The sequence below is a fragment of the Pollachius pollachius genome (genome assembly GCF_949987615.1).
Source record: "Pollachius pollachius genome assembly, chromosome: 4".
Taxonomy (NCBI): Eukaryota; Metazoa; Chordata; class Actinopteri; order Gadiformes; family Gadidae; genus Pollachius; species Pollachius pollachius.
In genome coordinates this window covers 28,223,322-28,249,260 of record NC_136937.1, presented here as the reverse complement: position 1 = coordinate 28,249,260, position 25,939 = coordinate 28,223,322, and the positions used below count along the sequence as shown (strand labels likewise).

Below are 25,939 nucleotides of genomic sequence, written 5' to 3'. Positions count from 1 at the left end.
AACATGATCCATTAACTGTGCTATAAGTACGATTTGAGAGTTGGGAGAGAGAGAGAGAGAGAGAGAGAGAGAGAGAGAGAGAGAGAGAGAGAGAGAGAGAGAGAGAGAGAGAGAGAGAGAGAGAGAGAGAGATAACTCCCCTTCCTGCTTTGCTCCCTCCCAACCCTACGTGCCGTGGACGAGATAGGCAAGACAGATTCCCCCGAGTAGCTGGGAAGGGATGCCCTGATCGGTCAAAAATTAGGTAGGAGCAGTAAAATCGTTAAATAGTAGAAAATAGATAGTAGAAAATAGTTGCAGACAGACGCACAGGGAGTCAACTGTAAATTATTAGAGAATGAAATTCAAAACAGAATGACATAGTATACAAAATAGTTTTAGAATTCTATAATTCCAAACATTTTAAAATAGCCAAAATCAAATCATAATTCAATGGAAGAAAACTTCTGGGTCGGCCCCGGCCCGGGTGCCCCCTCGTCGGTCCTCCCTCTTAGGCGGAACCTTGTCGCAGTCGGGCAAGAAGTACCCGGGCCCTTCCTCACAGGCGCTCAAACATGGCCGCCAACATAGAGCAAATATTCCAAGACTTTATTTTGAATAAAATAAGAGAAATTGAGGACCAACAAGAAGAAAATGGGTACTTGCATTTATTGTATACTTTATCATCTATTCTCTTCGTGTTTATTTATTTCATGTAAGCTTCATAATCTTTGTGATGAGTTCTCGGCCGTCGCTGGAGAAGCCTGACTGGCGACCCAATGGACGCTGCTCTGAGCACTTTTATTTTGTTAAATGGTGTTTCTGTTGCTGCTTTGAGCACTTCAATTTAGTTAAAAAGTGTTTCTGTTGTCTTGTTGTCATGCCACATATATGATACCACTTCTCATATATGGCCTGTTATCTTTTTTATTGACGTTAATGACACTGGCTGCAAAGGCTCGGTTATCGGTTCCATTTACCCTCTAATACCTTTTAATATTTGTTTATTTGGAAGGTGGAATCTATTGTTTAGTTTCCCATCATACTACATAAGCTCATTCTGATAATTGACAGTCTAATTACCTTACCACAGCGAGCTTGGCGATCAACATACTTTACAATATATGTAACGTTAGCGTCTAAACACTTTTGTCATCCAGATTACCAAAATCCCTTTCTCAGTAGGAATACTTTCAAAAAACAAATAGACAAATCAACATTTTTGTTGTCCAAACTGGCCTCCTTCGGTTGTTGACAATCCTTTTGAACCTTCAATCCAGCTGCTGAATATGCATTTTTTATATGAATGAGTTTGTGTCAGCTGTAGATGAATTCACCTTATTTAATGGGAAAACGGCAATATACACGTTTTGCAAAAAAAACAGTTGGCAGATCCCACCTTTTAACCAACCCGGGGTTACTCAACCTAACTTGTTCTGTCTCAGTCCTGTGAAGGCCTTGGCTTCAGATGCCGACGCCACCGCCAGGACCGTACCGGAATCTGAGAGGGATGACAAGGAAGAGGACAGCCAGGGAGCAGCCCTCAAGAAACACAAGAAGCACAAGAAGCACAAGAGCAAGAAGAGCAAGAAAAAGAAAAAGAAACGAGACAAAGACGAGAAGGAGAGCAGCTCTGAGTCTGGGGTCGAGTCAGAAGGAGAGGCCAAGCACCGCTCCAGGTCAGGAATCAAGGTTTACAGGGGTTGGCAGAAGCAGCCGGTGGGGCCGCGCCGTGTGATGGTTTTCACTATTGATTTGAATACAAAATGTTGGAGGGTAGATGTTCTGCGAAAAGCGGGCTTCTTTATCTATGGTTTTATAGAGGTTTAGGCTGCATTTATATCAAACTATGTGCTGAGATGTTCATGTGTAACTCCGGTGTCTCTCGGTTTCCCAGCAGAACACCCGGAGAGGAGACCCATGATGGAGGTAAGCTGAAGCTTCTCTCCCCCGGGAGCCATGTTTGGTCTTCTGCTTGTTTGAATGTTGTAACATCTGGGATTTGGTTTAGGATCGCTATATAGGACAATATTTGGCATTGCATACAGTCGGGTTACAAAGTCAGCCTCACAATCATGCTGCCGAGGTCAAATTCGAATCGCCACCTTTTTTTCCCTAGACGGCAATCGAAAAGCCAGTCGGCACAAGCAGCACTTGACGGGGAAGAAGAAGAAAAGGAGGCGGAGAAAAGAAGACGGCCGAAGCTCGTCCGACTCGGAGTCAGGGGGCAGCCAGAAGGGTGGCCGCCGGGGCTCCGGCTCCTCATCACGCCGGCAGGAAGACCTCCCAGACATCATCCCCAAGCAGGTAATGAGGATCCAAAAACTACCGTGGAACAAAACCTATTTTTTTAACCAAAAAATCGGTGTGCTTAGAAAATGTACGTTAGTTTCGGAAAGTCGTTGGCAACCAATGGCTGTGACGGAGACAGACATTTTGAAATTCCTTTAATTTTCCCGTCGGGAATTTGACTCAGCGACGGAGACCCCAGACGAGGCCCGTACTGGTTTATTGACCTGCTCGTCTTCTCGTTGTGCAACCAGGACAGCTCTAAGGCCGGAGGAGCTGACCCCGGGAGAGGGAGTGGGAGGAGCCACGCCTCGCACTCCCGTGTCCCACCCCGCTCGCGCTCCCGCTCAGCGCGGAGAGCTCCCCGCTCCCGCTCCCGCTCCAGGCGGCGCAGCCGGAGGTCAAGGTCGCGCTCCCGCTCAAGGCCCAGACGCCGCAGAACTAAGTCCACCTCCAGGTCAAGGTGGGGCCTTGCGGTTTGCCGCTTGATCAGAAATGTTTAATACAAATATTTATATTTGAAACGGGGAGAAATTTGGTGGGATACCGTTTTTTTCCCCAAGTGTACGCTCTGACATCACCGTAGTTCCGAATGCCTCAACTGACTGAAAATGATTGACCACACAGTGATCCGTTCCACAGCACTAGCAGGCTAGTAGGAGACTTAGAGCGTAGTCCTCGATGAAAAGTCGTACTTGTAGATTCAATGCACTGATGTCAATATGTGCAGAGTGCCTCCCTAGGCGTTTGAATTTGCCTTGGGATCCCTCCACTACGATCCCTTTGTAAGGCGGCAGAATGTACATTGTGTCAGTGTGGAACGGTGCCTTGCTAACCTTCTGCTGAACGCACATATCACAGCGGCTTGCCGCGGCGGTTCTTGCGTTTGGTGAACAACAGTCTCTGAAGATTTACCGAGGATGGCCCTAAAAAACCTTCCCCTTTCACGTGGTGCGCCACGCCAGATCCCAGTTCGGCCGGCGATCCAGGAGGTCAAAGTCCCGATCCCAGTCCCCCAGGAGCCGCCGGTCCCCCAGGGCCCGGCGGTCGCCCAAGTGCCGGCGGTCCAGGACCCGGTCTGGATCCGGGACGAGGGGCTCTGGACCGGACAAGAAGGTCCCCCCGGACCCAGCCGCCGGTGTGACGGAGCCCTCCGATGTAGGTCATGTCCTGCACTCCTTTGCATCTTAATGTCGACCGCCATAGTCTCCCCTCTCGTCCCCTGCTCTGCGTCATTTCATTTAGCCTACTTGAACACATGAAGTACATTTATTGTGTGATTTGTTTACACTCTGACAAACGCCTTTTTAAACCTATTCCTTTGAACCAATTTCTCATCACCGTTCCGTCGACTCCAATCAAGTGTCGTCAATCGAAGCATCCTTTTCTTTTCATATCATGTTCCTCTAGTCCTGCCTTCCTGGCAACGAACCCCAGGTGTCTGACCCCGTCGTAGAGCCTGCGGCCCCCACCTTGGGGGACCCCCTCATCCCCTCCCCGGACCCTTCGCCCCCAGAAGCCGTGGCTGTGAAGTCGGCGGGGTCATGGAAACCCCTGCCGCCCTTGGAGGTCATGACCTCCGCCAGGTAACCTAACTTGAGCCTCAGAGGTGTGACTGCAGATGTGTGTAACAGGTGTTTCAGTTTTAGGCATACCAAGGTATATATGCAGACTAAGCAGATCATTGGATACTATGGGGGGGGGGGGGAGAATCAATGCATATCTGAACCACAGGTTAATGGCTTGTTTTGTGCACAGTAGCTGGTAGCTTGATGCTTTCTGAAATGGGTCGCCAAAGTCACATTATTTTTCGCAAAGAAACCGGTATTATTACAATTCAAGTCATTTATTTTGCATCCATCGACTTGCAGTTCGTCACTGAAGGACGGCTCCACCCAACCCCCCACCCAACCCTCCATCCAACCCTCCATCCAACCCTCCACCCAACCCTCCATCGAACCCTCCACCCATTCCTTCACCCAACCCTCCATCCAACCCTCCACCCAACCCTCCATCGAACCCTCCACCCATTCCTTCACCCAACCCTCCATCCAACCCTCCACCCAACCCTTCATCGAACCCTCCACCCATTCCTTCACCCAACCCTCCATCCAACCCTCCATCCAACCCTCCACCCAACCCTCCACCCAACCCTCCATCGAACCCTCCACCCAACCCTCCATCCAACCCTCCACCCATTCCTCCACCCAACCCTCCATCGAACCCTCCACCCAACCCTCTAGCCAACCCTCAATCGAACCCTCCACCCAACCCTCCATTGAACCCTCCATCGAACCCTCCACCCAACCCTCCATCGAACCCTCCACCCATTCCTCCACCCAACCCTCCATCGAACCCTCCACCCAACCCTCTAGCCAACCCTCCATCAAACCCTCCACCCAACCCTCCATCGAACCCTCCACCCAACCCTCCACCCAACCCTCCATCGAACCCTCCATCGAACCCTCCATCGAACCCTCCACCCAACCCTCCACCCAACCCTCCATCGAACCCTCCATCGAACCCTCCACCCATTCCTCCACCCATTCCTCCACCCATTCCTCCACCCAACCCTCCATCGAACCCTCCGCGGCTGGACCCGAACGTCCGGCTGGTGGCCCCGCGTCCCCCCGCCCCGTCCCCGGTGAGGAGGGCCAGGAGAGAGGGGCCGCCGCGGGGGAGGGCTCTCCGGTTCAAGAAGGCAAGGGCTGATGATAGATGTCTCTCTCTCTCTCTCTCTGTCTCTCTCTCTGTCTCTGTCTGTCACCGCTTAGTTGTATGTCTCTCTCTTTGTCCGTATCTCTGTCTCATTACTTGTCTGTCATTCTTGCTCTGTCTGTCTACTGGTCTGTCACTCTCTCTTTGTCTCTATCTGCCTGTCTGTCTCTCACTTTGTCTCTCTCTGTCTGTCTACGGGTCTGTCACTCTCTCTTTGTCTCTTTCTGCCTGTCTGTCTCTCACTTTGTCTCTCTCTGGCTGTCTACGGGTCTGTCACTCTCTCTTTGTCTCTCTCTGCCTGTCTGTCTCTCACTTTGTCTCTCTCTGTCTGTCTACTGGTCTGTCACTCTCTCTTTGTCTCTCTGTCTGTCTGTCTCTCACTCTGTCTCTGTCTCTCTGTCTGTCTACTGGTCTGTCTCTCTCGCTTTGACTGTATCTCTGTCTCTATCTCGCTGTCTCTCTCTGTCCTTGTGTATGTCTGTCTCTCTCTCTCTCCCTCTCCCTCTGTCTGTCTCTGTGTCAGTCAATACTTTTCATTCGCGTATAATCGCAATCGCAATGATTATCAATTGCGCCTGATAAATAATGACCAATGCATGTGTGTGTTTCTCTTTCTGTAGAATCAGACGATCCTGTCCCAGTGCCTGGTCCCTGTGACGCACAGCTTCCCCCGCCCGGCGCTGTCGACCCGGGACATCCTACAGAGAGCCCCCGTCTCTCCGAGAAGCCCCTCCCAGACGCGCCCTGCGCCGACGGGAACGATACCAAGAAGAAGAAGAGGACGTTGTCCAAGTCGCCGCCTCAGAAGAAGGAGGCCAAGAAGAGCAGCAGGCGCAGGTCCAGGTCCAACTCCCGCGCCCGCCCGAGGAGCTCGCGCTCGGGGAGCCGCACCAGGAGGAAGAGGTCCGTGTCCAGGAGGAAGAGGTCCGTGTCCAGGAGGAAGAGGTCCGGGTCCAGGAAGAAAAGGTCTCGGTCCCGGAGGAAGAGGTCTCGGTCCAGGAGGAAGAGGTCCGGGTCCAGGAGGAAGAGGTCCGGGTCCAGGAGGAAGAGGTCCGGGTCCAGGAGGAAGAGGTCCGGGTCCAGGCCGCGCAGGAGATCTAGGTCCAAGTCCAGGTCCAAGAAGAAATCAAAGTCGAGGTAGGCGCCCACTTTGGTTGGTAATGGAAGAATCTGCTCTGGTTGGGACCTGGTTTGCTCAGTCTCTCTATAGAGTATTGTTCGCTTTTCATTGTAGAACCCAGTGGAAGGATTTGATTTCAGATCCATAAGTAAGCAGACGTTCCGCTATAGTTCTGCTGTAGCGGAACGTCTGGCGGGAGACTGGAGAGCGCCTTGGCCGGAAACCAGCGAGATCGAGTGTGTTACGCAGGGTTTCCTGTTTTGGTAACGGATCATTTGTCTGGATGCGTAGAGGAACTCATACGAGAGTGGCAGACTTTAGATTTAAATCTAAAGTCTCCCCCCCCCCCTCTAAATTCCAACACAACCCGCTGCTCCACGGCCCTTCGAGAGGACAGGATTCCTGTTCCCTGTTGCAGGGAATCACTTCCACTGGTTTCTCTCCTTTCCTCAAACGTTCCCGTTATTTCCTGTGCCCCCCCCCCCCCCCCCCCCCCCCCCCGCAGGTCCCCGGCCCGTCGGTCCAGGAGGTCGCGGTCCGGGTCGCGGGGGCAGCGCCGGGGCGCGTACGGCGGGGGCTTCAGCCAGCGGGACCGCTGGAAGAGGGAACCCAGCCGCTCCCCCGTGCTCATCCTCCGCAAGAACCGCTCGCCCGCCCCCACGCACTGTGGCGCCGGCCAGAGCCCGTCACGCATCACAGAGCTGGGTGAGCACATGCGGGGGGGAGGGGGGGTGGCCCCCTCTGCTGTGTATTTTGATCAAAGTTGTCTGGCCCCCCCCCCCCCCCCTCGCCGACTCAGAATTTGTGTTTATGCAGAAAGTACTTTTCTGGTTCTTTGCCTTGCATTGGTTTTTTCATACAGTCGTTCAGAGTGTTAACCTGCTTTTGTCTTCGTTAAAGTGCTTGGGGAGTACTGCTGCGTCCCCAGCATTTGACGCAAACGGGCTCCTAAACCCAAAGATGTCGCATTTAGAGAACGCATAATATCTTCATAATGAATTCAACAAGCAATTCAACAAGGAGCAAAAATGTGTGTGCTGGCAATGGGACGATTTTAGCACGATTCTTAACAATTCAAGTATCAAAATTTGATACAATTGTGTATATATTCATAGGCACACAGTATTATAATTGCCACTCATGGCTTATGCATGCAGGCTCTCGTGTTTTCTCGAATAAACCATGATATCGTCTCACCTCAGGTCGGTGTCCTGAGTGCTTTGCTTCTGTTCCTCCGTCCTCCTACCAGACAAGGAGCAGCTGCTGGAGATCGCCAAGGCCAACGCAGCAGCCATGTGCACCAAGGCGGGCGTGCCCATCCCGGACAACCTGAAGCCCAGGCTGACCGGCCAGCTGCACATGCCCCTCACCATGCCCATGCCCAACATGGCGATGAACGCAGCCGTGGCCAGCATGACCGCCGGTAGGACCCCCACACAGTGTGCACAACGCTCAATGGTTAAATCGGGCGGGTTGCAAGGCAAGCCACGCTGTAAATGCATACGTCTAGAAACCACAAGATTAAACTTCTAGGTCTAGAACCCATGAGAGAAACATCCAGGTCTGGAACCCATAAGATATAACATCTAGGTCTAGAACCCACGAGATAAAACATCTAGGTTCTAGAACCCACAAGATAAAACATCTAGGGCTAGAACCCACGAGATCAAACATCTAGGTTCTAAAACCCACAAGATAAAACACCTAGGTTCTAGAACCCACAAGATATAACATCTAGGTCTAGAACCCACAAGATAAAACATCTAGGTTCTAGAACCCACAAGATAAAACATCTAGGTTCTAGAACCCACAAGATAAAACATCTAGGTTCTAGAACCCACAAGATATAACATCTAGGTCTAGAACCCACAAGATAAAACGTCTAGGTCTAGAACCCACAAGATTAAACATCTAGGTTCTAGAACCCACAAGATAAAACATCTAGGTTCTAGAACCCACAAGATAAAACATCTAGGTTCTAGAACCCACAAGATAAAACATCTAGGTTCTAGAACCCACGAGATAAAACACCTAGGTTCTAGAACCCACAAGATAAAACATCTAGGTTCTAGAACCCACAAGATAAAACATCTAGGTTCTAGAACATGAGAGAAACATCTAGGTCTGGAGCCCAAAAGATAAAACATCTAGGTTCTAGAACCCACAAGATAAAACATCTATGTCTAGAACCCAGAAGATGCAACTGACGTGATTGCTGACCAACCGTCACAATGGGTCAGATTGACCCGGCACGATGTCGCATCAGAAATGAACCCAACGTTGTGTCTGTTCCACATCTGCAAACGTGGCTGTTTTCTGGAAGTTTATTGAAGGTGCTTGCCATTATCATTCATTATGTTTCATGGCCTTTTTTCTAAAATACTAGTCCAGGCATCGGTAAAATCATCAGTGCACAATTCAAACCCTCTAGATTGAATAATAGCGGTGTTTTCTCTCATCTGAAGATGTTAGGCATGCAAAATGCGGGATGAAATATATAGAGCTGCACTAACGGTTTAACCTGCTAGATGGCGATGTGGACTGAGATGCATGTGCCATCACTGGATGATCCAGCCCAGACCAGAGATTGATATATAAGTTTTGGGTGTGGGTTCATTAGATCTCGGCCAATGCAACTATTAAAAACGGAATGGCCTCAAGCTCTTACAACCTCACCTCTGTTATCTATGTTGCTATAGGGAACTAGTATTAAATAGTCTCTCTCTGTCTCTCTGTGTCTCTCTCTGTCTCTGTCTCTGTGTCTCTGTCTCTCTCTGTGTGTCTCTCTCTCTGTCTCTGTCTCTCTGTGTCCCTCTCTGTGTCTCTGTCTCTCTCTGTTTCTCTCTCTGCCTCTCTGTGTATCTGTCTCTCTCTGTGTCTCTCTCTCTGCCTCTCTGTCTCTCTCTCTCTCTGTCTCTGTCTCTCTGTGTCTCTCTCTCTGTGTGTCTCTCTCTCTGTCTCTGTCTCTCTGTGTCCCTCTCTGTGTGTCTGTCTCTCTCTGTCTCTGTCTCTGTCTCTCTGTGTCCCTCACTGTGTCTCTGTCTCTCTCTTTCTCTCTCTGCCTCTCTGTCTCTGTCTCTCTCTGTGTCTCTCTCTCTGCCTCTCTGTGTCTCTCTCTCTGTGTCTCTCTCTCTCTGTCTCTGTCTCTCTCTCTCTGTCTCTGTCTCTCTGTGTCCCTCTCTGTGTCTCTCTCTCTCTCTCTCTCTCTCTCTCTCTCTCTCTCTCTCTCTCTCTGTCCCTCTCTGTGTCTCTGTCTCTTTCTGTGTCTCTCTCTCTGTCTCTCTCTGTGTGTCTCTCTCTCTCTGCCTCTCTGTGTCTCTCTCTCTCTCTCTCTCTCTCTCTCTCTCTCTCTCTCTCTCTCTCTCTCTCTGCCTCTCTGTGTCTCTCTCTCTGTGTGTCTCTCTCTCTGCCTCTCTGTGTCTCTGTCTCCCCCCCCTAACCCCCCAGCGACGATGACGGCGGCGCTGTCCAGCATGGGGGCCCTGTCCGCCATGCCCCCCCTGCCCTCCATCACCAATAAGCCCCCGCCCGGCACCCCCCAGCTCAACATGGCCGCCCTGGAGGTGGTCAAGAAGAAAGTGACCAAGCAGGCCAACAGCATCAGCATCAAGGAGTTCACGGACGTAAGGGGAAAGAGACACCGTCCCGGTGTCAGAGGTCCCGATCGGTGCAGACTGCAGATCTAGAGTGATGGAAAATGACATAATGATAGGACCAATGAGGGCTAAGGGGAGGGAGTTTCAGTACAGGCCGACCCAAGAAGTGCCGTTTTTTTTTAGTTGTTTTTTTTTTACAATAATCACTCCCGAGGAAAGTGAAGCAATCGACAGCAGAGTCTTTTTATTTCACGCCCATATCAGGAGGCCAGGCTGATATTACATATCCATCTTCAAAATCCTGATTGTCACACGAGGCTATACCAAGAAACACACGTTTCTCTACTGAGAAAGCAATAAACGGGGGGTGCAGAAACGCCTGCTTAAAGAGGGTTTAACATGCTGCGCAGTTTGTTGCTCATCGCCTTGATAAAATCTTGTTAGTACTCGCGGCCACCTTCGTCCCTGCAACATGTGAGGGATCTGGATGTTGGGTTCAGCGCATTAGGCCTTGTCAAGAGGAGCTCCCAGCATAAAGTGTCTGTTTGAATTTGTTGTGTGATGACCTTTGTGTTTGACCGTGTGGTGTGGTGTGATGACCTTTGTGTCTGACCCTGTGGTGTGGTGTGATGGCAGAAATGCAAGATGATCGTGGACAGCAAGGGGGAGCTCCCTGTGGCCCAGCCTCACGTCTCAGACGAGGAGGATGAGGGGAAACCCTTCGGGAGTGCAGCCCTGCGAGAGCAGAAGGCCATCAGCTTCAGCATCAATGTAAGGGGCACGCACGCACGGCACGCACGCTGTTATTCTTGTGCAATCGAACAGCAAAACTTGATATAAACTTTGGGTATGTGTTGGCACTCCTAACTTACTGTCCTCGGTTTCTCTGTCCCTTTCTCCCCTCCCACCGTCCAATCAGAACATGTCCGTCCGACCGGCCGCGCGGAGCGATGCGGGCATCGCCAAGGAGTTCCCCGTCTCCTCGGGATCCCAGCACCGCAAGAAGGTAGCGTGCCCGAAAAATGCCCGCTTCGAATGTACCCCCAAATGAATTGGGGCCAACCTGTCCATCGTGGACCACCTGTCCATCATGGACCACCTGTCCATCATGTAGCACCTGTCTATCATGAACCACCTGTCCATCATGTAGCACCTGTCCATCATGAACCACCTGTCCATCGTGGACCACCTGTCCATCATGAACCACCTGTCCATCGTGGACCACCTGTCCATCATGGACCACCTGTCCATCATGGACCACCTGTCCATCATGGACCACCTGTCCATCATGTAGCACCTGTCCATCATGGACCACCTGTCTATCATGAACCACCTGTCCATCATGGACCACCTGTCCATCATGTCCTCCCCTGACGTGTGACCCCCGCTCCTCGTGCAGGAGGGCGACGCCCCCGGCGCCTACGGAGAATGGGTCAAGGTGGAGAAGACCACCGCCGCAGCAGCCAAAGCAGCGGCCGCCGCCGTCGCCGCCGCCGTGAAGGCGGCGGCGTGCGCTCCGGCGGAGACGTCCTCCTCGTCGCCGGGGGCGACGGTTGCCGAGACGCAGCTCCCCGCAGTCACCCCGGCGGACGGGACACAGGTGGCCGCCGTGTCCTCCGCCAGTGACAGCGTTTTCCCCGAGCCGCCGCTACAGGTGAGACCCCCGTCCCCTTTCTCACCGTATTTGCAGGATTTAGTTACTACGCAACAAGTGGCAGGAATATAAGACTTGCCCCAACTCTGACCACTTTTAAAACAAGACTGAAGACTTTTATGTTTACTTTAGCTTTCCGCTAAACCTTTAATTCATTGCACTTTGAACTTTTGCAGTTTTTCTCCAATGCATTTTTTTTTGATTGTATGACGATGTTTTTATGTAAAGCACTTTGAATCTGCCTCGTGTATGAAAAGTGCTATGTAGATAAAGTTGCCTTGCCTTGCCTTAATGGTGACTTGTTGCCTTTGCACGTATTGTGTGCATCACATGCTTCTCATGGCCTCACGGTGTCGCTCCTTCTCCCCGTGTGTCCCTCCAGCCGGTGGATATCTCCCAGGCTGTGATTGAGCGGATCAAGGCTCAAAGGCGATTGGCCGAGAACCCTTACGACGTCAGCGCCATCAGCATGCTCAGTCGCGCACAAGAGCAGGTAAAAGGCGCCTCGGTGACCGCAGTTAAGGTCCGAAAAGTCACGTTGTGTTTACGACGTTATGGCTTGTTCATGACGCTTTTAGATATTGTACTTCATTTCTAAATACCTTTTCTAGCAGTGGATAAGCCGTTGCTCCGAAGCGGTCTACCATGTGTTGGGATTTTTGGTGGAGCGATGCCCTGTCAACAGTATGTGTGGTGCCTCGCCCCCCCACCACAGGTGGACGCCTGGGCCCAGTCCAACACCATCCCCGGGCTGTTCACCGGCTCCACGGGAGCCACGGTCCTCACCTCCGAAGAGTTGTCCAGCAGCGGGCCGCAGGCCTGGCTCAAAAAGGTACCCCAGTGGCAAGGCACGCGTAGACGACCACACTGACTAGCTCACGGCCTGGCGGGGTGCACCCGCTCGCACCCGGCAGATAAAAGCGACAGGACGCTTGACTTAGCGCGCACACGTGCCCCCCAAAAAGAAGACACATCTTTGGGCTGCGTGGTGAGCTGTTGGCACCCTGCATGGAAGGCAGGGGGGGGGGGTGCTTCTAGCGTGGCTTCTTGGGTGTGAATTTCACGTTTCTTTTTTTAGATTTCACCGAAATCAGTACCTCCTTTAGGGGATTCATCTCAAGTAATCACTGTGAGCAGGGATTTAAGACACGGCCTACCATTTTCGTTTTAAATGAAGCGGGTGCTTTTTGGACGTTTTGGATGGACGATGCATAGCACGACATGAGCCGCCAAACGATACGCATCACGATACACGTGTCACAGTATGAAGCGTATGACGATTTATTGCCATTCAATATCACGTCATTAACACTTATTCAAATATAATTCCAGACTTGTGATATAAACGCGGATGGTCCATTTGATGTTTTCCTCTGTTTCTAACTGGAACACATGACCATGAAGCATTCCATATCCAAAAAATATGACTCAAAACATTTATAAAATCATTCGTTTTTTTTTCAGCCACACCTTATCTCAGATAACGGAGGACACGGACGGTCTAGCTGTGCCTTTTTTTTTGAGTATTTCCACCTCCACTCGCCGTGAGGCTGGAGACGAGTCCCTTAAACGCGTTCATTCTGAAACTCGCTCCACAGAAGCTACGGAGCTCCAGGCTCCGCCCCCTCCACTACCATGGGCCGTGCTAACGGCTAACCGCGCGGCCAGGAGACTTGTCTTTACAGATGCAACTGGTGTCCTTCTTCTCATCTGGACGTGGGGGAGACGGACAGAGAGCTCATTCCCCCCCCCCAAAATGTTGGCGTGTTCCTTTTTAACACACACACACACACACACACACACACACACACACACACACACACACACACACACACACACACACTAACTACCATATCGATCAATACCCCCCCCCCCCACTCTGAAAGGTGTCTGCGTCGTTCGTGCCCGCTGATTGCAAGCCAGAGCTGTATAGCTGAGAGCTGCCCCCACCCCCCCCCTGCCATCACATGACAACCGTTACTGCACCATCCATGCTGCCTTCCAGCAGTGTCAGCCAATTACTGAACATTAAAAACAATTACATTTGATTCAAAAAAAAAAAGTAAATTGTTGAAATTGTACACGAAAGGCCAAGTCGTGTTTGAACTGGAGATCAGTTCTTCCCACCAGCTGTGGACCACAGGTCTGGGAAGGCAGTCGATGCCCCCCTCAGTCCCCCCCCCCTCTGTGTGTGACCGGGACACCCCCCCTCCCCCCTCCCACCCCTCTCTATACAGCTCTGGGCTCCTCTCGCGGTGGCACGGGCGACGCACGCGTCTCACTCTATTCTCAACCACCACAGCAGGTTCGGGCGCAGCCGTGCGGCCGGCCTCTAGGGGGCAGTGTAGCGCCCTCCTCTGCCTCCACTCCCTGGAGCGTCCATAGGCTCCTCCCCCCGCCCCCGTGAAGGGAGAGGGAGGCGTGTTGGGGAAAGGGAGGGAGGGGGTGAATCAGGTCTATCAGCATGTCTAACCACCAAGACCCGAACCCCAATGAGTTTCACCGTTTTTTCGCTCATAAACGTAAAAAAAATTGTTATTCGACAAATGATGGACCGTGATGGTTAAGGGACGTCAAGGCAGGTATTAAAGGTTAAATTCCTGCCCAACTGGGCGAAAGTGTAGACTTTGTAGAGTTTAGTTGTGTATCTGTTGGTGTGGGCCGTATCTTGGGTATGTCTCCTAGAATTAAACTAAGTTCAAATATAGTTCCTATTTTGAAATTACATTCTTCCCTCCACAATCCTGGGCTTTTATACATTAAGCTTTAATTGATAAAGCCATGCATAGAAAGATATAGGGGAATCACACAGGGAACAGCCTTATCTGGACGCGACTAGTTTTGTTCATGTTTCAAGGTCAGTCAGGTCTAGTTCTTTGGCCCCTGAGTCAGGTCTAGTTCTATGGCTCCTGGGTCAGGTCTAGTTCTTTGGCTCCTGGGTCAGGTCTATTTCTATGGCTCCTGGGTCAGGTCTAGTTCTTTGGCCCCTGGGTCAGGTCTAGTTCTTTGGCTCCTGGGTCAGGTCTAGTTCTTTGGCCCCTGGGTCAGGTCTAGTTCTTTGGCCCCTGGGTCAGGTCTAGTTCTTTGGCTCCTGGGTCTGGTTTAGTTCTATGGCCCCTGGGTCAGGTCTAGTTCTTTGGCTCCTGGGTCAGGTCTAGTTCTATGGCCCCTGGGTCAGGTCTAGGTCTTTGGCTCCTGGGTCAGGTCTAGTTCTTTGGGCCCTGGGTCAGGTCTAGTTCTTTGGCTCCTGGGTCAGGTCTAGTTCTATGGCTCCTGGGTCTAGTTCTTTGGCTCCTGGGTCTAGTTCTTTGGCTCCTGGGTCAGGTCTAGTTCTGTGGCCCCTGGGTCAGGTCTAGTTCTATGGCTCCTGGGTCAGGTCTAGTTCTTTGGCTCCTGGGTCAGGTCTAGTTCTTTGGCTCCTGGGTCAGGTCTAGTTCTTTGGCTCCTGGGTCAGGTCTAGTTCTTTGGCTCCTGGGTCAGGTCTAGTTCTTTGGCTCCTGGGTCAGGTCTAGTTCTTTGGCTCCTGGGTCAGGTCTAGTTCTTTGGCTCCTGGGTCAGGTTCAGTTCATTGGCTCCTGGGTCAGGTCTTTGGCTCCTGGGTCGGGTTCAGTTCATTGGCTCCTGGGTCAGGTCTTTGGCTCCTGGGTCGGGTTTAGTTCTGACCTTGCTGGGAGGAGGGGGAGGTGGGAGGTGGGAGTTTGCGGCGGCCGCAGTGGCGACCCTGTGAACTCTCACCTCTCTGTGTATTATTAGACTGTTACAGGGCCGACGGCACCCCAGGGCCCCTCTCTGTTGCTGGGGGGCTTCAACAGGGTGGAGAGGAGGGGCTAGGTACGTACCCACACCCAGCATCCTTCACCTACTGCAGCCTGAGTCTGTGTGTGGTCGTGTGTGTGTTGAGAGAGCAGATGTAAGCTACGCTGGCTAACAGGTATGTAATATGTGTGTGTGTGTGTGTGTGTGTGTGTGTGTGTGTGTGTGTGTGTGTGTGTGTGTGGATGCATACACGCAGCGCACGCTAGGGATGGGTATGACAAGGAGAAGAACTAATAGAAAAATAACACAATGCAGACTTGCCTGAAAGTAGGATGAGGGGACCAATCAGAAACAGCCTGCTGGTCTCGATGCCACACTACACGTAGCTCCTCCACGGAAATGTTTCGAGAGTAGGGCAGGAAACTAGGCTGCTATGCTATCCTGAGCTTTATTGTCATAGTTTCTGCCAAGCATGCAAGGCTAACATTTAGGTCCTCGTGGATAATATTTGACTATAAAAAGTTAGTATTAATCTTGGATATAATTAATATGAATTAAAAATATTGTCATATAGAGGTTTGGTTATTAAAACAAATAAAACACTTTGAATTAGGCACGATAGTGACGGTTACACATTTAAGTTAATAGAGAGCTTGAGGAGAAGCGTAGTGGTCAATGATTCTCCGTACCCATCTCTACTGCACACTTAGGTACCGTCCTTAGCACCGGCTAATTGCTCCTCTCTCTACCCCCTGTTATTTTTTTCTCTCTCTCTCTCTCTCTCTCTCTCTCTCTCTCTCTCTCTCTCTCTCTCTCTCTCTCTCTCTCTCGCTCTCGCTCTCGCTCTCTTGCCTCTTTCCTTTATTTTTTCTTTCTTTCCTTCTCTCTCCTTCTCTCTCTCTTCCTCTCTCTCTCTCTTCCTCTCTCTCTCTTCCTGTCTCTCTTCCCTCTCTCTTCCTCTCTCTTTCTCCCTTCCTCTCTCTCTCTTCCTCTTTCTCTCTCTCTCTTCCTGTCTCTCTCTCTCTCTCTCTTCCTGTCTGTCTGTCTCTCTCTCTCTTCCTGTCTGTCTCTCTCTCTCTCTCTTCCTGTCTGTCTCTCTCTTCCTGTCTCTCTCTCTTCCTGTCTCTCTCTTCCTGCCTCTCTCTCCACTCGCTCCCCTCCCCAGGACCAGTTCCTGCGGGCGGCGCCCGTGTCCGGGGGCGTGGGGGAGTTCCTGATGAGGAAGATGGGATGGAGGACGGGCGAGGGGCTGGGCCGGAACCGCGAGGGCACGGTGGAGCCCATCATCATCGACTTCAAGATCGACCGCAAAGGTCCGCGCTTTACCCCCAATCCCTTCTGCAGGGTTTCCTTTCAAACGTCGAGTTCGAACGTCACACTTATTACGTCAAAATGACGGCGATACTAGAAGTAGTCAACCTTTGCGAGGCGGCGGAGATGTGAAGGATGTTGGCCGCCGTTAAAGAGCGGGTTTGTGTTTGTGTTTTCAGGACTTGTTGCTTCAGGGGAGAAGCCTCAGAAGCAGACCGGGGGGTTGGTGGTGACCAAGGATCTCATGGGTAAGATGGACTCACATGCACGCACAGCCCACCACTTTTCAAATTGGCCGTTTGCTTTTCCTAGTTAGCAAGAGTAACTACAGGAGAGGGAGCGGCTTAGCGCTAGATGATCTGACTTAAGCTGTACAACTATTTTCCTACGTGTTTCAATGTGCACGCCATAAAATGTTCAGATAAAAAATTGCAACTCTATGAGCAAAGTTTACTTCAGTCCACTGGGTAGGCTAGTAGACTGATCTATCCAGCACAGATCTAGGTGGACACGCCCACTAGTGATGTCATATGGGGCAGATTTTCGAAACGGCTTGTAAGGCTAATCACACTCACACCTGGTGGTTTAATATGTCCCTTTTAAGATCTACAACTATCTACTTCTACTACTACACGCTTTAAAATGTTCAGATAAAACTCTTTATTTTTCCGATCCAAAGAACCACAGGTGGGTAAACATACATACATTTATTGTGCATAGAAAGAAAAATCGAACAAAAATTAAAATAAGGCAAAAACAAGTATTCTAGGAGATTTTTTTTTATGTATTTATAAAAATAAGAAGAAAAGAAAGAAAATACAAATAAATACATAGAAAAAAAACGAAGTTTGGACTGGAGGTTATAAAATGTTCAGATCTAATTAACTGTTGGAATGAGGTCCGGGTGAAGCCAGGGCAGAATCAATGTTGTGTTCTGAGCCGCCCGCCTCCTCCCCCCAGGGAAACACCCGGTCTCCGCCCTGATCGAGCTGTGCAACAAGCGACGCCTCCTGCAGCCCGACTTTGTGATGGTGCACCACAGCGGGCCTGACCACCGCAAGAACTTCCTGTTCAAGGTCTGACCCCAGCGCACTCTCATGCTGTGTCTGAAATCCCGCACTTCTATGCTTACACTTACTTTTTTGAGTGCACTTTGAGTGCGCCAAAACGCAGTTCACTGGAAGTACCTCAGTGGCGCACTCAAAACGATCTAAAACTTGAGTGTGGACCGATGGACACTTTCCACCCTCAACGGCCGCCATCTTGTCTACGTAGCGGAGGGGGCAGGAATTTCCAATCAGAAAATGGAGGACATTGTAACAGTTGAAAAAAAAAAAAAAAAACTAAATATTTACAGTTTGAGTTGATTAGTTCAGCGCTAAAATAAATACGGATAAAATCGATAGAAATTGATTGATGGTAATTGAAATTGATAGCTATTAAAAGGATGGGCGAATTATGGAAATGACCAAGCAGAAAAAAAATGCCACAGAAGAAGAACTGTCAAACTTATTTCCGGTAGGTGCGCGAAGGCTGTTTCGAGTGCACTGTAGAAATGAGAGCACTGCACCTATAAGTAAGTGTACTGTAGGGATAATGAAGTGCGCTCAATGTAGGTGCACTTACGTAAGTGCGCGATTTCAGACACAGCATCACAGTCTATGTCCTGCACTGCCCCCGGCCTGAAACACGTGTTACTGTTCAATTCATTCATATTGTATCGTCCTTAATCACAGGTACAGTCTCAAAGGGCTTATCAGGCCGTATATTTATGACGCCCCCCTAGTCCCCAGAGAAGGCAAGAAAAAAACTGCCTAAAGTCTTTTAAGGAGTTTGAACCTTTTTGAACCTTTATCTAACCAGGTAGAGTCTCATTGAGATTGGCAACCTCATTTTCAAGAGATGTGGCCAAGAGGCGTCATTAAAAAACACACCAAGGTTACAACAGAAAACAAATACTGTTGTATGTGCACATAACCCATTACAGTCTGCTGAATTCATAAGAAAACGCACTAAAAAAGGTTTTAGTGCGTGTGTAATGTTTAAGTCACGATATCCCGCAGGGTTGACGCAAACCGAGGAAAGGAAGTGAAGCCAGTCTATCTTAACAAGCTCTTTAGAAGGTTCTAGGATCTCGTTCTCCTCCCTCCGTCCTCTTCCTCCCTCCTTCCTCTCCCTCCCTCCCTTCCTCTCCTCCCTCTGTCCTCTTCCTCCTTCCTTTCCCTCCCTCCCCTTTCTCCATCCGTCCCCTTCCTCCCTCCCTCCGTCCTCTTCCTCTCCCTCCCTCCCCTTCCTCTCTCCGTCCTCTCCCTCCCTCCCTACTCTTCCTCCCTCCCCTTCCTCCCTCCCTCCCCTTCCTCCCTCCCTCCCCTTCCTCCCTCCGTCCTCTCCCTCCCTCCCTTCTCTTCCTCGCTCCCTTTTCTTTCCTCCCTCCTCTCCCTCCCTCCCCTTCCTCCCCCCATCCTCTCGCTCCCTCCGTCCCCTCCCTCCCTCCTCTTCCTCCCTCCCTCCGTCCTCTCCCCCCCTCCCTGCTCTCCCTCTGACGGCCTCTCCCCTCCCCTCCAGGTGACGGTGAACAGCGTGGACTACCAGCCCCAGACCGCCAGCCCCAACAAGAAGCACGCCAAGGCCATGGCCGCTATGGTGGCCCTGCAGGGCCTGGGCGAGGTAAGGCCCCGTCGGCAACCGGATCCTTCTGAGAGCGTGTCGCATCTTTAATGAAATCCCACCGATGTCTCGATGGGACGCCATTGGTGGGCACGACCTGTCACTCGGAGCCGATACTGAGCCTTTTTTGTTTTCGCGTGCGTCGGTAGGTTCCTTCGGACGGACCGGGACTCTACACCGGCCCTGTGTTTACTGCGGCCTCCACCGGACCCTTGTTCTCTACCTGATCGTCGTGCCACACGCCGGCCTGGGGTTCTCACTGTCTTTGTTACATAGCACAGCCTGGTCCCACCACTACCACTCCTCAATCAATCACAGTGTACTGGACGGTGAATATTGTGATAGATATTGTTATGGATAGTGAAGTGTCGCACCGTGTCTGCAGACTCATTTGTCGAGTAGCCTGATTATTCACATTGATTTTGATTTTTAAAAAAGAATAAAGCTGTATTTAACTCTTATCCATTTGTATGCATTTTTACGATTGGCCGTAAAACAGACCTGCTTGTATTCCCTTTTTGTTGACTATTGGTCTTCAACGTGCTTTGCTTTGCTGTTATATGTACTTGAATGAGCCAGCAGTTTCTTCTGTCTGAGTTTTAGTATCTCTTATTTCTATGTCATGGGAATTGTAATGTCAAGGATAACTTCAGGCTAACTCGCATTGGGCGCAGTCTCTTTGGTAATTAGGAACTTTGACAGACATGTCTTCATATACAACATATAACTATAAATTCTTGTACTAGTAGGTATAATAATTCATCTTTTAATATTTAAGCTGGCTACAGCCATAAAGACAAAGCACAGGGACACGGCAAATCCATCCAATCCATAATCACATTTTTATTTGTTATAAATATCACATCTTATAAAAAAGATACAAAGATTTTTAAAAAGTAGTTATAAAAGTAGAATAACAAGTCAAATCCTCACGTGTAGAAAAATAGGGAGTAGCAGTGCAGAGAAATAGGATGTTGTGCTGATCACAGTGACCTGATGGGTGGGGAACACTTGGGTTGATTCTCAACAGTCTGGGCGGTAGCGGTTAGCTAACCCTAACCCTAACCCTTTTGGCCGGGTAAGTGGTTCAGTTATACCAGCCTTCTGAGCATGTATAGCTAACCAGTAAGAGTCTCTTCCATTCATACATGTCTTTATTTATTATGAATCCCGACTGGCAAACCACCAAACAAGATGTTTGACTACTTGACCTAGCTAACCGATCCAGCTAACCGAGTGACGCTGTCGGCAAATGATATCGGATATCACATTGTAAAGGACATGCTCTCTTGTCTTTGTTCTTTGGCTTTAAAGAGATTTGAAAAACTAAAAAAACACAAGTCACATACATTTGACACCTTTAAAGCTCCACTCATGTCATGGTTCATTGGCATCAATTGTTATGAAAAAAAACAACCAGTAGCAACAAACAAGTTGATAAAAATGAGGTATAACACAAATTTACAAAACACAGAACGGCGTGTGAAGGGCGACACAAAAAGGAGGTTTCATATTTGGATGGAGGATAAGGGGATGGGGAGTGTGTTTACGGGACGGTGGTCTCTCTCTTTCTGAGAGTATAGCGACGCTCCCTCTCGGAGGAGAGCCCAACATATGAATAGCACCAAAGGACCCTGCTGCTGTCTCGGTCGATCCGGGGTTAATGGCTCCCTGCAGAGAAGAATAGACCAATCACAGAGTCAGAATCACACGGCATGATGGCGTTCGACCAATTACATTACAACCTGGACTACTTAAGGTTAGGAGTTAGATATCAAACTACGTTAATTTGACCTCCTCAGGAATGTGACAAGATTCATGTATAGTTTAGTTCAATCATAAATAATTATTTGCCCATTTTCCATCGCATTGTGATTTGATCGCTCTCATGTCATGGTAAACCCTGAAATATATCATTTGTGAAATACAAACTTTTTTATAAAGCACAGAAAGATAAAAATACAAAAAACTTTTTTGTTTTCTGGAAAATAAAATGCCCGGGAAGTTTTGTTGTGATTACAGGTCAACATCAGATCTCACATCCTGGACAAATCGCTACATGTAGCACCTTGTTATTGTACTCACACCCCTGAGTGTGTGTGTGTATGTGTGTATGTGTGTGTGTGTGTGTGTGTGTGTGTGTGTGTTTGGGGCAGCTGTTAAACCCCTCTAAACCCAACACCTGAGCACCGCAACCATTGTCCTTTCATCACCGTCCCCTCGGCGCGAATTACGACGCGTCTTTGAAGCAGGCGACCATCGTCTAACCCCCCCCACCTCGCACTCAGGAACAGGAAACCTTATGAGTGACATGACGGGCGAACCACTGTTATGTGTCAAGGCGGGCCCAAGACCTCCCAAAACATACATGTAACATTCTTAGTCTTTCATCAGCAGGCTGAGGGCGGAGCCCGTCCTCAGGTGTGTGTGTGTGTGTCTGTCCTCAGGTGTGTGTGTCTGTGTGAGTGTGTGTATGTGTGTCCTCAGGTGAGTGTGTGTGTGTGTCTGTTCTCAGGTGCGTGTGTCTGCGTGATTGTGTGCCCTGAGATGTGTGTGTGTGTGTGTGTGTGTGGATGATGACAACGCGCAAAGGTGGTGATTATGGGATTAACCCGTGTTTAGCAAGCCACTTTGTAGAGTAAAGACGCTTTTTAACGCAAAGGCCTAATGCCATCTGCTGATAGAACACACCACAACGTACACACCCTGAGACACACACCTGAAAAGCATCCAGGTAGAGGCTACAGCTGTGTAATCACTGCTCACACACACACACACACACACACACACACACACAGGCAAAACACACGCACACACACACACACACACTCATTATAAGAGGCAGACCCCTGGCAGCTCTGTGATCATTGTTTTTTTGGTCACTTTTTGTGTGTGTGTGTGTGTGTGCCTCACACACACCCCAAGCACACACAAACACACGGGTGATGAGAACAGAATTGAAACAGATGTGGTGTAATTCTGGGGCGGGGGGGTTGAAAAGATTATACAAGCCTTCGTCTCGACAACAAAGGAAGCATCCCCCCCCCCACACACACACACACACACACACACACACACACACACACACACACACAGCCCCAGTGTTGCAGGGGGGTGTGGGACAGCTGTTTGTGGACTATGCAGGTGGGTCAGGGGGATGTGTGTTTGCGTGTGCGTGCGTGTGTGTGTGTGAGTGCAAGATCTGACAGGATGAGCTCACAGTGTCGGTGAAAGCTGGACGACAAGACCTTGACATGTGAGTGTGCGCATGAGGAAGACTTTAGAAATGAGGCGCCTGGTTATAATAGACATTTTAATAGACATAAGAGGGAAGGATATACCTTGGGGCCCCTGAGGGTCTTTAGAAAAAATAAAAGTATATAATTAAATATAGTTTTTTATTAATATTACAGGCAGCACGTTTGTGGCCCTGTTCGAATGGCCATCGCGCTCATACCTGATGAACAGCTGGTTGTTGCTAAGGTGTACCTGATAGACAGCGGCTTGACGCAAAAGTGTACCTGATAGACAGTTGGTTGTTGCTATGGTGAGGCCGTAGAGGTGCGAGCGCTGGTCAGGCAGGAACTCGTCGGTGAACTTACTGGTGTCTTTGTTCACCGCAATCACACCGTCCCTGGAGAGAGAGAGAGAGAGAGAGAGAGAGAGGGAGAGACAGAGAGACAGAGAGAGTGAGAGAGAGAGAGAGACAGAGAGAGAGAGAGAGGGAGAGAGAGAGGGAGGGAGAGACAGAGAGAAAGAGAGAGGGAGAGAGGGAGAGAGAGAGGTTGGGAGAGACAGAGAGAGAGAGAGAGAGGGTGGGAGAGAGAGGGAGAGAGAGAGACAGAGAGAGGGAGAGAGAGACAGAGAGAGAGAGAGAGAAGGAGGGAGAGACAGAGAGAGAGAGGGAGAGGGAGAGACAGAGAGAGAGAGACAGAGAGAAAGAGAGAGGGAGAGAGGGAGAGACAGAGAGACAGAGAGAGAGAGACAGAGAGAGAGAGAGAGAGAGAGAGAGAGAGAGAGAGAGAGAGAGAGAGAGAGAGAGAGAGAAACAGAGAGGATCAGGATATACCCTGAATGGATGGATGGACATGGACAGACTTGCGTGCAGAGGGACGTGCAGACGAACAGCCAGATGAGTCAGACAGACAGACAGAGAGTCAGACCAGACGTGTCTGGCGTCCGTACCTCCTCCAGTCAGAGTAGTAGAAGTGGTTCCTGTAGTAGACCATGCTGAAGGGGTAGTTGAGGTTAGGGTGGATCACCCTTCGGCCAGACCCGTCCGGAGACACACACTCCAGCTTCTTAGTGCCTGGGGGAGAGAGAGACGGAGGGAGAGGGAGAGAGACGGAGGGGAGAGGGAGAGAGACGGAGGGGAGAGGGAGAGAGACAGAGGGAGAGGGAGAGAGACGGAGGGAGAGGGAGAGAGACGGAGGGGAGAGAGGGAGAGAGAGAGAGAGAGGGAAGAAGGAAGCAAAGATTTTTTTATCAGTTTCTAAGGTTTGGGGTTCAACTGAGTCAATATGGGCTCGTCAAAACAACCTCAAACCATCAAGGTGTTGAATAAAGAACCACGGCAGCGGGCGGGTAGCGTGTCCTTAGCGACGTAGCGGTTAGCGCGGCTAAGGCTAGTATCCTTACCTGCGTCGGCCCAGCAGATCTGCCTGGCCACGGTGTCGTAGGTCAGCGCGTTGGGCAAGCCGATGCCCTCGGAGACCACCACCTTCCTGTTGCCTCCTTCCACGGTGGAGCACTCGATCTTAGGGGCCTCGCGGTTCCAGTCGGTCCAGTACAACGTCCTGGGGCCCAAGAAAAAAAAACAATTCGGAAAATAAGACTAAAAAGTCAAAAATAATAGCGTTTGATAAACGATCGTTATAATTCTAACGACATTACGACACGCACAACAATTAAGCAATTGATCCCAATCCCACAATAAGGGCAACATGGGACTGTAGAAGGCATCTCATTAGAAAGGAGGAGATTGGCTCCAAAACAGACACTTGACCGAGAGGAGAGGAATAAACCACAAAATGGTCGGGTCTTTATAAAAACAAATGATGGCTTAGGACCAGCGGGTTCCCTCTTTGGTTTGTATTCTGAGTTGCTCGAAGTGCTCTTGGCACACATTGACTAAAGGCTTTTAAAATAAACACGGCGCGATTGAGCTTCGTCTGCTACTCAGGCCTGGCGTATATTTCGCTTCAGAAAAAATAAACGGGACGGGGTCAACCGGGAGGCTAATTCGTGTGGAGGGTGAAAGCCACAAGTACGCCTTTCATCAAAACTTTTGTATACATTTTCCCGCTGTTTCTTTCAAACTCGACCGACAAATTCTTTAACCAATTCTTAAAATCGTTGACTTTTTTTTAAGGTGGGTTTCCGGAGTGTCGGTGAACGGCGGGCTCCTCTGAGCTCCACTCCAAGAGTCTCGTGTCTCTGGCGCTCCGAGTGTTTATCCAAGAGTTTGAGCTGTTGGACGGGTTTGTTTTTTGTGGCGAGGGGCCACGGCTGAGCTCTGGCTTGTATGACGGCCAGGCAATCAGATCCGATCACACACAAATACACACACATGCATAAATACACATATGTATATAGGGCGATATCGATACCAGTGTTCTTCCAACTGTGGTACGCGTACCACCGGTGGTACGTGACGGTACTGCAGGTCGTATGTGGGATAGAAAAAATTAAATATAGATAATTGAAAATAAATGCAATTATCTATAAATATTGTTCAGTAAATAGCATTAAGGTTTGTTATTTTTCCAAAACAGTGTCACTTTGTGTATTCCATCATATGCCTTCTACCATCATGGTTTCCATTGATGTCTTTCTGCTAAACAAAACCACCGGGAGAGTTAGCAGCCATGCTGACCTTTTCTCTTTCCAAAGTTTCCCACTCCCACTAACCCAGTAATTATTGCGTATAATTTAGTGGTCAGAGGTTGGGTGTCCACTGGTCTATACAGTTGTGTGCACAAACACACACACACACATACGTACACACACACACACACACAGAAAAGATCAATCTGTGTGTGAGGAGGAGGTAAGGCCAGGGTGGGGGTTAACTGGGTCGTGGCTGGCGGTTGACAGGGCCGTGACCACCTGTCTCGCGCTGATGAGGTACCGGTTAGGTTAGGCAAAGCAGTGTGTGACCTTTGACCTCAGGTTTCCCCCGGGTACAGCATCACACAGTCGCTCTGACAGCCCTGCACTGTGTAACTGTACTGGTGACGGCACAGTTGTACACACACACACACACACAGAATTAAACCGGGCGCTATCTCCTTTTCTGCCATCAAGTAACAAATTAACAAATAAAGGAAAGAAATACACTGTATACATTGTAATGTCATGTATAACCTCTGATCATTGACCAGTGATCATCGATCATTAATCATTTGCCCTGTCTCAGTGTTGCGTCGGAGAGCAGTGTTGGCAAGTAAGTATGTCACGTCTCACAGCCGAGTATTTAACATTATAGTCGCAGTCACGAGACAAAGGACAGAGAAAAATGGATGGCAATAGCACTAGAACACTAACAAACAAGGAAGGCAGACCTCCACCCACCAAGTGAGAAAAGTGAGGCCGCCAGCGGGGACGCATAGACAGACAGTGAGTCAGGCGGCCATGACAGACTGAACACGTCTCGGTGAATTTATCATTCAGACGTGAACCACAGGCTGGGTTGGAGGGAACTTATCCTGCATCGACTTTCAGGTGTGTTTGTGTGTGTGCGTGTGTGTGTGCGTGTGTGTGTGTGTGTGTGTTCCAGATGATGGTGTGGATGTAGCGTATCCAGCCTTGCACATAGGGAACCGTTAGGGAGATCGACGGGGCAATCAG

The 25,939-nt window shown here is 49.9% G+C and overlaps 2 protein-coding genes across 7 annotated transcripts in view; one reads left to right on the top strand and one right to left on the bottom strand.

Annotated features, from left to right (window-relative positions):
• Positions 1-428: 428 nt before the first annotated feature.
• sonb (SON DNA and RNA binding protein b) lies at positions 429-19,545 on the top strand. 6 transcript variants are annotated; one of them, XM_079734890.1, is made up of 22 exons: positions 429-637; positions 1,425-1,658; positions 1,880-1,908; positions 2,099-2,286; positions 2,523-2,731; positions 3,234-3,426; positions 3,679-3,854; positions 4,140-4,969; positions 5,607-6,123; positions 6,612-6,811; positions 7,356-7,529; positions 9,554-9,729; positions 10,339-10,473; positions 10,622-10,708; positions 11,102-11,356; positions 11,739-11,849; positions 12,072-12,188; positions 16,278-16,425; positions 16,603-16,671; positions 17,384-17,499; positions 18,989-19,090; positions 19,240-19,545. In XM_079734890.1, exons 1-22 carry the CDS (start codon positions 555-557, stop codon positions 19,315-19,317), a joined length of 4,227 nt encoding a protein of 1,408 aa, XP_079591016.1. In that variant the 5' UTR covers positions 429-554; the 3' UTR covers positions 19,318-19,545. The 6 variants fall into 6 exon arrangements, 5 of the variants coding, with proteins under 5 accessions (XP_079591016.1, XP_079591015.1, XP_079591018.1 ...); XM_079734889.1 differs by having other exon boundaries at positions 1,877-1,908; XR_013811809.1 differs by lacking the exons at positions 16,603-16,671; positions 17,384-17,499; positions 18,989-19,090; positions 19,240-19,545 and adding an exon at positions 12,821-15,187 and having other exon boundaries at positions 1,877-1,908; positions 16,278-16,299.
• Positions 19,546-19,909: 364 nt separating this feature from the next.
• Positions 19,910-25,939, bottom strand: part of nid2a (nidogen 2a (osteonidogen)) — a 45,521-nt gene continuing 39,491 nt past the window's right edge. The window contains exons 40-43 of the mRNA XM_079734792.1: positions 23,729-23,886; positions 23,276-23,399; positions 22,612-22,724; positions 19,910-20,761 (exon numbers count right to left, since the gene is read on the bottom strand). Of these exons, the coding sequence (XP_079590918.1) occupies positions 20,751-20,761; positions 22,612-22,724; positions 23,276-23,399; positions 23,729-23,886 (406 nt within the window). The 3' untranslated portion in view covers positions 19,910-20,750. The remainder of the gene's footprint in view (positions 20,762-22,611; positions 22,725-23,275; positions 23,400-23,728; positions 23,887-25,939) is intronic.